The sequence below is a fragment of the Psittacula echo genome (genome assembly GCF_963264785.1).
Source record: "Psittacula echo genome assembly, chromosome: 1".
NCBI classification, from domain to species: Eukaryota; Metazoa; Chordata; class Aves; order Psittaciformes; family Psittacidae; genus Psittacula; species Psittacula echo.
In genome coordinates this window covers 154,371,353-154,386,351 of record NC_137735.1, presented here as the reverse complement: position 1 = coordinate 154,386,351, position 14,999 = coordinate 154,371,353, and the positions used below count along the sequence as shown (strand labels likewise).

Below are 14,999 nucleotides of genomic sequence, written 5' to 3'. Positions count from 1 at the left end.
GCACCGCGTCCTCGGCGCCGGATCCCCATTCGCGGTGAGTGAGGCGGGCGGCGGGCAGCGGGCATCGAGCAGCGGGCAGCGGGCGGGCAGCACCGGCCCGGCGGCGCTGCGGGGCCCGTGGCCCTGTGCCCCGGCGGGGCGGCGGCGGCGGCAGCTGCGAAGGGTAACGCGGCCGCAGGTCCCCGGGTCTGCGCCGGGGGCAAGGGGAACTGGGTCGATTTAACAGGTTGAGATGGGCATGTGGTGCGCGGCTTGCTTGGTACCCACGTTTTTGGCGTGGAGGTAGTCAAAAGCTGGCTTTTTATTAGCGATTAGGTACTGCTGCTATTGCTAATATTGGCTGCTTATGCTATAGAACGCTTCCTAGGAAGCTGGCGTCTTCATTTGGGTGTCTAATAACTCTCGGGTATCCGGCAGCTGCCAAAACTGTCAGGACATATAGTTGTTTATCTCCATTCTGGCTTTAAGATGGTTCATACACATAGGGAAATATCTTAACTGGTTTGTTTTTTTGTTTTTGTGTTTTTTTTTTTTTTTTTTTTTTCCCATAAGCAAGAATGAGGGAGAGCATTTAATAGTTTGGGGCATCCTTATGGCTCTAAAGGCAGTATACTCTCCTCAAAGTGGTATTTTCTTAGGCTGCTGGACCAATGACCCTTGCTTTAATACATTTTATTCATGAAGTTTTCAAAGGGCTGACAGTTCCTTGTGCCAACTTTGTAAGTCTCTCTTTTTATCATGTGTAATTTATACATAATGGGACATGACTAATTTTTATTATTTGTGGAATGAGTTTTCTGAGTCTGCTGGGGGTTGTTTTATCTTTTTGATTTAATGGGTACAGGATTCCTTGTAATTTTAGAAATCTAAATCAGATTATAGAGTTAAATAATTTTGAAAGGGACTACCTAAAGGGAAACGTTGTAATTCAAGCCGTTCGTAAGTTTGCAAAGTGATACTTAGTCAGAAGTCCCAGAAGGGATGAGTAATTGATTGGGTTTTTCAGGTCTTGCTGTGATTGGGGTTTCGGTTTTTTTCTCCTGCAGGGCATATGACATTTGCAAAAGTCTGTAGTGTTCAGTTAAGTACACTGTATCCTTCGAGGGTCATGCAGTAATAAACAAGCAATATGATTAGATACTAATTTTTTTCTTATTTCTTTCTTCACTCTATGTCCCTTGAATAGCTGCGGTGTTCCACAACACAAAGGCCTTGTATCTTTGTGCATATAAAGTGGTTCAACAGGGTGAAACAGCTAGTTGATTGTGAATAAAAGTAAAAAAAATCAAATGGCCAAGAACTGAAACATTTGCTGTGCTCAGCTGCATTTTTCCCTAGCAGTACTTCATAAGTAGGCAAGTTTCAAAATACGTTTTTTGTTTTCATACAAAGTAGCCTGTGCTCAGGGCACTCTTACTTTGTGGTTTTGAAAACATTCTTAATTATAGGTGTATGCCCTGAAGCCAGTGGAAAATTTCTGCAAACTTGCCTGACTCGCAAGGATTAATTCTAGCAACTTTTCCATCATGTTACTCCTTCGTATAACCACAAGTTTCCAATCTTCCTGGGATATATGCTTGTAAGCTTCCAGGAGATGAGGCGGTAGAAAACCTTACTGGACTTGGGCGCTTGTTCCACCCTTCTGATTAGGAGAAAGACTCACTTTAGGCTTAGCATGAACAAAAGGCTCTGGGGAGACCTTAGAGCCTTACGTCTTCCGATACTTGAAGGGGACCTACAAGAAACCTGGAGAGGGACTTGTTTACGAAGACAAGTAGTGATACAACATGAGGGAATGCCTTTAAATGGAGGAGGGTAGATTTAGATGAGGTATTAGGAAGAAATCTTTCACTGTGAGGGTGGTGAGGCCCTGGCACAGGTTGACCAGAGAAGCTGTGGCTGCCCCTTCCCTGGAAGTGCTCAAGGCCGGTCTGGACAGGGCTTTGAGCAACCTGGTCTAGTGGAAGGTGTCTCTGCCCATAGCAGAGGGGTTAGAAATAAATGATCTTTAAGGTCCTCTCCAACTCAAACCATTCTGTGCTTCTATGATATGTGAAATCCATGTTGCATTTTTTGGCATGTGGCTGGAGAGGCACTCTGAGTTTCATGTACCCTGTCGCGTTCTTACAAGCTGTATTTTCATGCCGCATTATGGATCTGTAATGTTAGAGAGGTAGTATAGTAATGTTCGAGACTAAAAACCCTGTGCTATGAGGTATATATGTTTGTTTGTTGTTTTTACATTGGGATGGGCAGGAATTTCAGTTTTTCTGTACTTGGCTCTAACTATTTTTAACTGAAACTTTCATTGCTAGTCAAGCCTGAAGTGTTAAAAATAAATGATGACAACGTTACAGTGACGTGTTTTTTGTAATTTGCAGGTATCTGCTAAGCTCTAAGAATTCTGGGTCGGTATAACATTGTGCATTTGTATCTTTACATACAGGCAAAGAACAGTTCTGCAGTGTCTGAGGATGGATAAAGACTTCCGCTACTACTTCCAGCACCCGTGGTCTCGCTTAGTTGTGGCTTACTTAGTGATCTTCTTCAACTTCTTAATATTTGCCGAGGACCCAGTATCCCACAGTCAGACAGAAGCCAATGTTATTGTTGTTGGTAATTGTTTCTCCTTTGTAACAAATAAATACCCTGACGGAGGAGGCTGGAGATTTTTGAAGGTGTTTCTGTGGCTGCTTGCCATTCTCACAGGACTGATAGCTGGGAAATTTCTCTTCCATCAGCGCCTGTTTGGTAAGTTACACGATGCACCTACTGACTTCTCAGTAATGGCTTCCTGACTTCTCCCTTTATCTTTCTACTCATTGCAATTTTGTAAGCTTCGCTATTAATCACTCCAAGTGTTTAGAGCTGTATAGAACTCAGTACATCAAAGCTTACGTCATTGTGGAAGTTAATGCCATGTCTACTTATGAGCGTAATTCACAATGATTTCGTTCAAAAAGACTAAAAATAGTGAAAGCTGGCATGTTTTAAATACTTGAGAGGTCAGTGGTTTTCAGTATTATAAAAATACTTCTTTGCATCTTCAGACAGATTTTTAAATATCATGATTAAATTTTCTCAGCAATGTGCAGAAAAGGCATTGTCCCTTGGGGCAGTGACACTGTGTATTGTCAAAAGGCACATTAGGTGGACGCAGAGCCTGTTGTTAGTATTGGCAGAGCTGTACTGTAGAGCTTCCCAAGTCAAAACGGGAATTCTAGAGAAGCAGAACCTGTCTGTCTTGTAGTACAGGAGTGACTCAGTGAAATGGAAAGGTAGGAAATGGAAAAAAACACGTCAGTAAATACTTTTGTATGCAACATGTGACTAAACTGGGGAACTTACTGCACATGGACTGACTGAAAGGAATGGAATGACCCTGAATTAGATTCTGAGACTGGGAACTTAGATGTATGCATATAGAGATACAAAATAATCAATCATTGTCTTAACTGAATCATGTAGTGAACGTAGAAAATGTTGCATCTGAGGGCTCAAGGCTGGGCCTAAGTTTTAGAGATAAGTAGAAATCATGGAAATGATTACTTCACTCCCACCAGCTTCATTGTTCTTTGAAACATCTGATACTAGGTGTGTCATTGTTGGTCTAAATAGACTAGTCCTATATTCTTATGCTGGTAAGACTGCAGAATGGATGGTTACTGGAACACCTCGAAGCACATGAGCGATAGGCCATTTCCTTGATCTGTCTTGTTCTATTAAGATAGAGAGAGAGCCACTATTGTTTCAATAAATCAAATGTAAAGCTGTTGTGTCAAGGAATGAACAAGCAAAGCCACATTAAGAGACTTCTCATCATACAGACTTCTCTTGAAGAACTTATTCTGAAAAATAGTCGAGCATCTTGATGGCTGTTTGGTGGACATTTTAGCATAATGTAATGGTGAATGTAGAATGTCCCCATAAAGAGGACATTTTACCTTACTTCCTTGGCTCTGGAACCAGCACTGTTGCAATAATGTTTTCAATTCTGGCTTCCACAATCGAGGAATTATTTTGCTAGATTGGAAAAGATCAGGGAAAAGTAATGGAACTGATTATAAAATTGAAAAATAAGCCCTATAGCGAGAAATTGAGAAGATAAAGGGAAGATTAGAGGGTGCTTTGCTCAGATTTGACTTGGAGGACATTACCTTCAGTCCAGCAAATGTATTGCAAGTTCCAGTGCTTGGAAGTGGCAAATAGCCAGCACTCTTAATTTTTTTAACTGAAAGGCTAGAAAATCAGTGGAACAAGTTGTTACAGGATGTGGCTTCCTCGAGACATGTAAATTTTTCTTTTTTGGGAATATGTCCTAGTCTGATTACAGAGTAATTCTCTGTCCTTTATCTAGGTAGTTTAGCATGATAACTCCTTCTGGATTTGTAAGCGTATATCATAGAGAGGATGTAGCTTAACATAAATTTTAAAGCAGCTTGAATCAGCATTACTGCCAAAAGGAGAAGGAAGGTCTGCCCAGCCTTCAGTGTCTGCTGCTTCATACTTTTATGCAGTTGCTCGGTGAAACAGGATAGGGAACTCATCCACATTAGCAGTACCCATCTTTTATTTCAGTGAGGATCATATCTCTGATCATATCAATATTTGTGGCAGCACACAGATGGGATCAGCATTGGGAGGAAACTTACAGGCAAGAGATTCCTACCTTTGATGGCAGTGCTGGCTTATGAATATTTATGGTTGTGGTCTGGATGACCAGTGTGGGTGTAGGTACAAACTGATTGGAGGCTAGTTGCTGCATATTGAGTTTCATGGTAATTTGAGCCAATCTGCCACAGTCTTCCTGTCCTAAACTCAGCCACATTGTTTTGGTCCCTCCCTCAAGCCAGCGCTGCTGTTAATGTGACCGAGCAGTGAGCCAGCTCAGGCAGCTGATCCCATGGAAAACCAATTGCTTCTTCTGTCATCTACAGCAGCTCCTTGAACTGATGTGATCGCTTGAGTGCCAATGCTGATGCAACAGCCAAGGACTGTGCCGCCAAGTTAGCTGGGGGCCATGGCAGCCCTACCTTGTGTTGGCTCGAGTGCTGTGGGACTGCACCCACACAGTGTATCAGTGGAAATATGCTCTTGCTTGTGATACACTGCGAGCAGATGGCAGTCTGTGTGACTGAAGAGCTGATTGTATTGCTGATTGATGTGGCCATACTAGCTGTAAACTAGCTAGTGTGGATAGCTATTGCATTGATGAGATGATGATGTAGGTTTACAACTTGAGTGTCTCTCTGGATCTCCAGAAGATTTATACAGCCCATGCTAAGATCTTTTCTGCAAGTTATTTGTGACTATTTTAATGTCTTCACTGCCCAGAAATCCATTTTATTGAGATCCTCACTGAATATGCCCTCTGGATCTTCTGGCATCAAGCACGTTGGGAATTCACCTCTTTATTGTTTCTGATTTCCCTAGTCTATCTTTTTAAGTAGCTGCTGCTTCTGTATTTTTTTTTTTTTTTTCTGTTTAATCCTTTATTTTTTCATGTATAATTGCTTGGAACCATTCTATTTTTAATCTTTGTTCATTTTTTATCTTTTTCTCTGCTAAATTCTGTTTGTAGAGGAAATCGTGACTGGTTGTTTCTTGTGTCCCGTATATAACTTTGTGCAGTCAGGTAACCAGATAGCACCAGTCAATCTTCCCCTGTCAGATCTTGGCTCACAGTGAAGGCTGAAAATTGAAACTGAAAAGGATTAGTCCGCACATCTCACTTTATATGAAGAGGAGTGGAAAGGATTTTCTTTCTCCATGCCCTTCCTGTTCTTTTGTCCTGTCTTCTGTACTTCTTGCTTCTGAGTTTGCCTATGAACTAGAAAAATAGTGTAGCTAGGACTATGTCGTAATACAGTTTACCATCTGTGACAGCCACTGTCTGATAGCCATGACTGTCATGAACTATAAGAATAATAGAAATAAGTTCAAGTATGTTGTGTTTCTAAAAGTAGAAAGAGAAGGGTGCTGGAAACATTATTTAGGCTTCATCTGTCTGAGTTCATGGAAAGATAGTGGAGCAGGTAAACTAGATTGTTGAGAAGTAAAGATAACTAGAGGACATGGTGGGATGTTTTCTGTTGATAAAGTTCAGTGCAACCCTTGAACAGTAACCTCTTCAGGGACTCTTTCAAGGCACCGCTCATGACTTAAAACAAGATCAGAAAACAATTCCATTTCTTGCTCTTCAGTCAAGAAATAACTTACTTCATTTGACAAACATCTCCCATGATAAATAATTCCAAGGAAAACAGCCTTTATCTAGTGCATTCCTTATGTCTTTATGGCATATGGTCAGAACAAATGGTATTTTAAAATTGTGTTTTGGCTGTTACCCACTATATTTTTTTGATTCATTACTAAGCATATCTTCTATTTTGTTAAGTATTGTGTTTGCCATGGTTTTCATTTTGCAATGGAAAACGAAAGGTCATAGATGAATATCGGAAGTTTGGGGAAATAAAAAGTAAAGATATATATATCCATGTTATTTTTTGTTCTGCATGAGGCAGTTACTTGAGGCAGGAAAAGTGGTAATTTCTTTGTGCTTACTCAGAGATTTCTTGGTTTTTATTTTCTGCTTTATGAAAAGTGAAAGAGCTTACAACCTGACCCCATCTGATGACACTATGCACTCAGAAAATGCATTCAAATCTTAAATCCTGACTTAAAAGAAATTCCTGAATAAGTTCTTGCACATTTTTAGTATTGCTCTGGGGCACTGTCTAGAAAATAACAGTATTTAGTGTGTAGAAATTATATGTTTTAATTGACACCTCAACATATGTACAGTTGCATTTCTATACTCCAACCTCAGGCCCAAATTCTGAGTTCAGTGGGAGGTTTTTTGGCCCAGAGTTCAGGCTGTGCCTTTTGCATCAATGCATATGAATATGATCAGTCATATACATTTAAAATAATCTTTCATTTGAACAGATTTTTAGCAGTGTGTATAACTGGGCAGTATACTTGGAAAAATAATATCTTAATTTTTTTCAGTCCAGCATCTTGGCTTTGACTGCTTTCCATGTGTAATAATCCTTATCTTATGCTGCGTATTAAATGCACCATTTTTTTAAAACATGCTTACTACAAAACATGCTTCTACCTGCCCATTTCTCTAACTCTTAGTGATTATAAAGCCCTATTAAAAGCCTGTTATTACAGAGACTGGATTTTACTCAATTGCCAGTGAGTGTGCAAGTTCCTTGTAAGTTCCTTTTAAATGATGGGGAAGGAAACTAAATACTTAATATGTTATAACAAGTTATGGAAAACAAGATATATAGAACTAAAGCCATATTTCTTAAAACAGGGGAATCATCATAATACTGTAAGCAAATTAGAGTTGTTGAATAAATGTTGAATTTAATGGGCTGCTGTCTTACAAATGTTCACAGTTAGCAGTTTGCTTAGAATTAAATGGTAATCTGAGCTTCACAGACACTGGAGTGAATAAATAAAGCAGTCATTGTAAGAATTGCACTGAGATGTGGGTACACACTAATGTTGTGAATTTTTTAATGGACAGTATTGCCATGCTGGGAGCAATTTCATGATAGACAGTTTGAAACAAAACACCCACTGAGGACCTGTTATCTTTTTGTCAAACATCTTTATCTGGAAGGCTTTAAAAGATATTGAAAACCTATTATAAACAGACTTCTCAGTGTCTGATTTTGTGCTGAAAGTTAAAGCGTGTACCAACTGAAGCAATCAATGTGTGCAAATTGCATGAGGAAATTGGCCAGAATGGGATTTAGTCAAGATGATTGTGCACTACATAAGAAAAGTGTATGTGTCAGATGGGTAACAGGCATAGGATAAATTCATACAGTAGTATGTATATGATTAATTAGCATCCTGATATATTAGGGGCCACGTTAGTATAAAATCTGGGCTGTGGTATAGCTGCTAGTATTGCTGTGGCATATCGCTTTCATAGCAATGCTTCAGTAGCAAGAGCTGATGAACCAAATGTGCTCTGTTTTGGAAAAAAACCCAACCCAAACCTGCAAAATAAAACAAAAACCCAAGAGATGTGATAAGATTTCTGTATGGTTGTTTTTGAGCCAGATTGTTTCCCATTCTTGTTTGATAGTAGTTGTATGAACAGTTGTGCCACCATCTGTAGGAACGAGTGATGGATGTATGGTAATACTTGCATAAAATTCTAACCTGATTGATAGAGCATATTCTTTTCTGTTGCCAGCTCTGAATCTTACATTACAATAGGATTTGTCACTTAATACCCAGCAACTTTGCTCCTGCTATTTCTTTTCTGTTGGTGACTTCAGCCTAATAGAAAGCAACTAATGTGACAGCTGGCAAAAAACCCCAACTTTCTTCAAGAGCCTATTCAGCATGAATTTCAGTAACAATGATCAAGTTAATGCTGTTGAAGGCTTTCAAGGTCTACTGTGATAGCTTCACAGTCAAGTCACCTCTTTTGTTTCCAGTAAAATGTTGAAGCAATACAATAAGATTATTTTGGTCCTACAAAATGTGTGCCAAGGGGCCAAGCTGACAGTTTGCTAATAATAACGCACAAATGACTGTGAGCAAGCATTTCTGAGAGCCAGAATCATCAACAAAAAACATAAAAAGGGAGAAGCTCACAGCCAGCTACTGAATGAGTGCAGGCTCATCAGATTCCAGCTCTGGCTCATTGCCAGTAATTAAGATGTTAGTTTAAAATAAACTTTACATCATTCATGAGGGAGACCACAAATGACCTTTCAAATATAAATGAAATGCATGCAAGTGTCCTCCTAATTTCTTCTTTTACTCCTGTTTTTTTAGAAGAGCTGTAACATCTCACTGCTTCTTCTCTTCAGGCTCAACGGGAATACTGCTGTTCTCTGCTCTTAGTGTTAGCTGTGGAATCAGTCTTGTACCATATTACTTCTGGGTAGTGAATTATAGAGTTTAATTGAAGAGGTACAGGCAGTAGCTACAAAAAAAAATATTCTCTCTTCATTGAAAGCTTTGACTGTACTGGAAATGCATATCCCATTCGCCAAGCAGCAGCATGAGACTGTGAGAATTGCTACATGTGTCAGATTATCCATAACGGGAAGGCTCTGGGGAATATTTAGCATCCAGTGACTGAAAACTAAAAATAAGTTCATTGCTACTTCATATTGATGTGTCAGTTTTGTGTTTTGATCTTTTTGACATGACTTTCAGATTTTTCTTTCCATTTGAGACTGGAAGTGAGTTTGGAATGATGCCTGCCACTTACAGGAATAATATGTCTTCATTCCCCAATTTCCAGAAATAGACGTGGGCTTATTCCTAGCAGAAGCAGCCTGATGGGCATAGTGCAGGTGCAAGTTAGTGCAGGGGCAAGTTTCTTCCATCCTTATTCCATACAGCAAGGAGATAGAGAGGATGTTAGTGTGGAGCAACACCTCACCGTGTGCCCCATTGAGAGTCCAAGGAGAATGTGATCCCCTTGGTCATGCTGTGTCCTTTTAAAGGGTCCCCTTATGCTGTCAGAATGACATGATGGTCCTTGACATAGCAGACAACATTCCTTTTTGTGTGATTCTGACAGGAGTCCAAGTCAGCCTGTGAGTCTGTCTTAGAAAGTTAGATAATTCTTTTTTTTAATAAAAAATTTCAAATTAAAAAAACCCAAACCAAACCAATATTCTGTGCTTTAAAAAAATCTAAATATGTTCCCAGGATTTATGAACTATTCAGCAAATAGTAAGTGTGGTTTATACATTTCTTACAGATATTTTACTCATAGGAAGAGTAATAAAAAACTGAAAATGTACTCACTAACCAGAGTGACTTTTGAGGAAGAGGGATCAGTAATTGTTCCCTAGAAGGTAGGTGGGGCAGTAACACAATATTACTAAATGTGATTCCTGAGACAGGCAAAGAACATAACCTCATTTCAGATGCTGGAAAACAGGCTTCTCTGCTTTGTTATTTATTTCTGTGAGAAGGGGCAGTACCCTTTTCCCCACAAAGTAGCTTCTTCCAGGGGATTGCAGGAACAGCAGAGACTTTCTTGCTTTTTCAGACTCTCCATGGAGCCTCCTGGTGGGGAAGGAGTCTTCCAGAGCAGACTGGGTGTCTGAGTAGACCTAACAGCAGAGCCTCAGGGCAAGGTGAACTCTGACATGAACAGTGAGTGTTGAGTAACTCATTGTGAGAAGCAATCGTTGTGTGAAGCTTTTACAAACAAAAGACTTTCAATCCAAATTTTCTCACACCTTGGTTCAGATAAAGCATTATAATTTCATCTCATGCATGACAAATCTGGTGGCCTTGTATGACGGGGTTGCAGCATTGGTGGATAAGGGAAGAGCAGCTAACGTCATCTATCAGAACTTGTGCATAGCATTTGACACCTGCAGTACTGCATCCAGCTCTGGACCCCCAAACATAAAAAGGATGTGGGCCTGTTCATACAAGTTTGGAGGAAGGACATGAAGATGCTCAGAGGGCTGGAGCACTCTCCTACGAAGACAGGCTGAGACAGCTGGCGTTGTTCATCCTGGAGGAGGCTCTGGGATGACCTTAGAGCTGCCTTCCAGTACCTAAAGGGAGTCTACAAGAAATATGGAGAGGGACTTTTTATAAGGACAAGTAGTGACAAGACTTAGATTAGTTATCAGGAGGAAGTTCTTTAATGTGAGGGTGGTGAGACACTGGAACAGGTTACCCAGAGAAGCTATGTCAGCCCCATCCCTGGCAGTGTTCAAGGCCAGCTGGGTTAGACGGGGCTTTGAGCAACCTGGTCTAGTGGAAGATGTCCTTGCCTGTGGTAGGAGGTTTGGAACTAGATGATCTTTAAGGTCCTTTCCAACCCAAAGTAAGGTGAGATGTTCTTACCCACCTACCATGTTTCATTCCAGAGACACCTGCCTTTTAGTCTGAAGCAGAGGCAATTCCACCATGTGTCACATACCTACCTTTTAGGAATGCTTTAACATGTAATCCACAAATAGCCCCGCTTGTTATTGCCCAAGCACCAGTTCCTTGGTGCCATTATAAAGGCCTCATTAGAACTGACTTTCACTTTGTGTGTGCAGCAGCCCAATCTCTGCAGCACAGCCTAGGAGCAGGTGACTACATAGATGTTTGGGAGTGAGACTTCCAAGTAAAAATGTGGGTGGTAATTTAACAGTGCCTATAATGGTATTTTAATGATGACAACAATAGTTAGAAAAACACTGTTTTCCTATTTGATGTAAGTATCCAGAAACATTTAACATGTTTAAACTAGTATCCCTTATGCTCAGCAAAGCAGGAATTTAAGATTTCTTGGATTATGTATCCAAATAAAGAGGTAGAAAAATCATTTGTTAAGACAGAAGTTAGAAGTGACAAGCTACAACAGTGTTTTCATGGTTTGCACATTGCCTTATCCACATTGATAGATGTATATATCAATCACCTGGAATGATGTAAAATTAATATCTTCGGCATATTCAGATTGGCCATTGACTAAGTTATAGCAAAGTACCTGGTTTAGATGCGATTATCAGCTATTTAGTATCATGATTTATTTGATGTTAAAATATTATAAGCTTTATGGGTTAAACCAGTGATGCTTCTGGCTCGGTATCTGACAGTGGCACACTGTGGATGCCAAGATATAGGTATAGGAATAGTAAAGATTGTACTGATAACTTCCAGAATAGTTCCCCAACAATTTGCTCAGAATTCAGACAAAAATAAGTCTATTTTTAGATGCCTTTGACAGTTATTTTGAAGACAAATAATAAAGGTTGTAGTTAGCAGTAGTCTTTGTTCCTGCCTACCTGTTACTAAGAAGCAAATCCTTCTCAAATTTTCACATATACTCACAAACCCCCAAATTTACCAACTCCTTCATCCTCCTTCTTCTGATACTGAGAAATTTGTTGGGTTTGGCCATTTGCATTATTAGCATTTTATGTGGAGCTTCTGTGGAGTTCCTGACCTGGGGAATTCAGGGCTTAACACAGCATTCAATTTTGTATCATTTTCATACAGCAAATGGAAAGTCTTGGAACATAGTTTTCTCCATGCCTTCCACTTTGCTTGATGTTCTTGATGTGAAATATCAGTATGAATAAAGATTAGATTACTTTGAAATAATGGTTTGGGGCCATGCTTGCTTCCCACGCACCTCCTCATTGTGGCAGCCAAAGATGGGGCAATGTTTAAATTAGAGGTCACTTCTGTATGACCTATCTAAATTCAAAGAGTAAAACTTTCAAGGAGTGCTACTGTCTTGGTGATATCTACAGATTTCCGTCTCTGAGGTTGCGGATAAAACCTCAGACTTCTCTTGAGACTGTGTTTCTGATTGTCATGCTAGTGACACACACCAGAAGAAATGCAGGCATCAGTGGTCTCTTGAGAGTTGAAGGGGTCTGAGGGGGTACACTGCAGTGCTGCCTGCACAGGGTTGGCCCACAGCATACCTGAAAAAGTCTTACCCTCAGCACTCTACCAACACCCACCAACTCTAGAGAGCCAAAATCCTTTTCGTCTCAAATGTCATGGTGTTGTCAATGTGTTGCCAATGTGTGCTGCCAATGTGTGATTTGGTATTGTGTCCTCTGGCAGTAATTCATACATTTGTATTTCTTCTGTTTCCACTGATACTGTACAAGTTCCTCCAGGCAGATCAGCTACTCCAGACAGGACTTTTCCCTTGGAACAGTTACTCCATTTGCTGCAGAGCACAGGTTATTCACTCACCTTTTCTTGTGGGCAGTGCCCTGGAAATCGAATTGACAGCTAATGCAATTACAGGAAAGAGAAAAACTTAGGAATTTGCACATTACTTACATTGAGATCTATCCAGTTTTCATTTTTAGTTACAAACCTTATCCCTCACAAGACATAAAGCCTTCTTACACTATTTTGTCTGGTTGAAGGAAGTAAGTTAAGCCTGTTCTAGCTGTTTCCTTGTGTGTTACATTAGGAAAAGGTGAAGTCCTTCAAAGACTGCTTCTTCAGAGCAGGAAGAACATGTGTATTCTGAAGTATGTCTCTTAGGTGTCTTTGCCACTGTGAAAGGCATTATTCATTTTGTGCCTGAATAATTCATATTATTTGAAATTGAACTTTTATAACCAGATCTCTCAAAGAGTCTGGATATTTTGTGACCATTCTGAATGCCTTGAGGCAAAATTTATGGTTATTTTTCAATACCTATGAGATGTACTGAATGTAGTCTAACAAGTGTTCATAAAAGAAATGCAGCTTCAAAATGAATGAAGACATTTGAATTCCTTACTCTGAGAGGGAAAAGTCTTTCTCTGAAAGAGCTGGAAATGCTCAGCAGCAAAATTGAGAAAATGTTCCATAACCTCAAGGAAACAAGTGCTATGCACTGTTTTCTTTGTCTGTTCCTTGTAAGACACTAGTGTCTCAGGATGGCAAGTTCTTTTTTGGCTACTTGAATATTAAAGTGCAGTTGACTGTCATGCTGCACATAAAGCATTCTGGACCTGAAAGCCATACCATTGGCATGTCTTTATTACTTCTCTTTCTCCTAGATCCTGAACTATATAAACTATCACCCATCTGAAAGTTCAACAGATTTACCTTTAGAGGTGGAATGCTTTTCTGTAGTAGCATCAAACAGGCTTTCCAGAGACCAGCCTTTTTCCAAATTAACATACTGAGGTGCATAGAAAAGGCTTTAATACAAACAGTTCACCAGCACCTTTCTTCTTTAGTTATTTCAACTTTGATCACTCAGATCTGTGTGAAGAATCAAAATCTATTTGAGTAGCCTCTAAGCTTAGTTATCGTGCCTCTTGCAACAGTTTTTTTCAGAGTGCTTCCATGGAGGATTTTACTCTGCTTCCTTCCCTTGTGATAATGAAGTTTGGGAAAGGCCATGTGTAGGTCTCCTTACCAGCAGGAAGCTTCTTGCTGGGGGTTGACCTTAGATTTTAACGGTTTAAAGAGTTTGAACTGCATAGTGACTTACTTTCTTTACCCTCTTGCAGTGTGAATGTCCCTTCTAGTCACTGTTGGCTGAGCTAAAGAACCTGATGAAATCTAGGCTTGCAAAGGATGCCCTTCTAGACTTTGTCCAAAGTTTACAGCTGAGTAAGCTCACCTTAGGTGGTCAGTCCATCCTCATTTCCCCTTTTCTTTCCCATTTCTCACCAAAATCTTACCCAATCCCTGATGACACAAAACTCTTCAGAAATTGTGCAGGCTGAAGATTTTTTTTTTTTTTTTTTTTTTTTTTTTTTTTTTAAGAAAAACCTGCATTATTTCAGCTCTCAGTTAAGGTTTTTATTGTGTATGCAAAGAGCTGACAGAGGCAGTCTCTGTGTACCCAGAGGTTAGCAGAATGCATTTCTGGGTCTCAAACTAAATCTTAACTTGGTTGAGGCTCATATAAGGTTGTGTACGAAATACGAATTATTGATCCTTGGATTTCCAGATGTGGTTTGATGGCCTGATACTGCTGGTGTGGAATTGATGTCGATCATATGCTTATGTTTGTATGGTTGTGTTATTGCTTTTTTTATACTGGATTCTCCTGCCTTCAGACTTAAGACAACCATGTCAGTGTCTCTCTGGGGGTGCATTCTGCCCTAAGTTACTCCATGAATGCGTTTGGTGGACTTGGCACTGTTAGGTTTATAGTTGGACTCGATGATCATAAAGGTCTTTTCCATGATTCTATGATTCCTAAACTTACAGAAACTGTGGCTCTTCGCAATGTGTCATCTCCAGCACGATTTCCTTGCCTTGCCTTCCAGCAAAAAGGAAGTCCTGCTCAGCTGGGATTCTGATCTATCAAGAAAATGAGCAATAACAAATCTGTTATTCTCATGCTGTAATAATGGTTACGGCATACAAGGTCCTGCTGTTGTATAACAGGGGTGCTTGTTGCAATTACAGTCTGTGTAAACAACTGGCCAGAACCACAGTTATCAGAGGAAAATTAGCTTTGAGAAGCAGTTCAGACAGAAATAATTATCTTTCAACAGAGGAGCACCTTCTAG

General features: G+C 40.0%; 1 protein-coding gene across 1 annotated transcript in view; it reads left to right on the top strand.

The window, feature by feature from the left end:
* Window positions 1-2,474: 2,474 nt before the first annotated feature.
* Window positions 2,475-14,999, top strand: part of TMEM117 (transmembrane protein 117) — a gene marked incomplete at both ends in the record, with an annotated part of 221,200 nt that continues 208,675 nt past the window's right edge. The window contains one exon of the mRNA XM_080632603.1: window positions 2,475-2,751. Within this exon, the coding sequence (XP_080488729.1) occupies window positions 2,475-2,751 (277 nt within the window). The remainder of the gene's footprint in view (window positions 2,752-14,999) is intronic.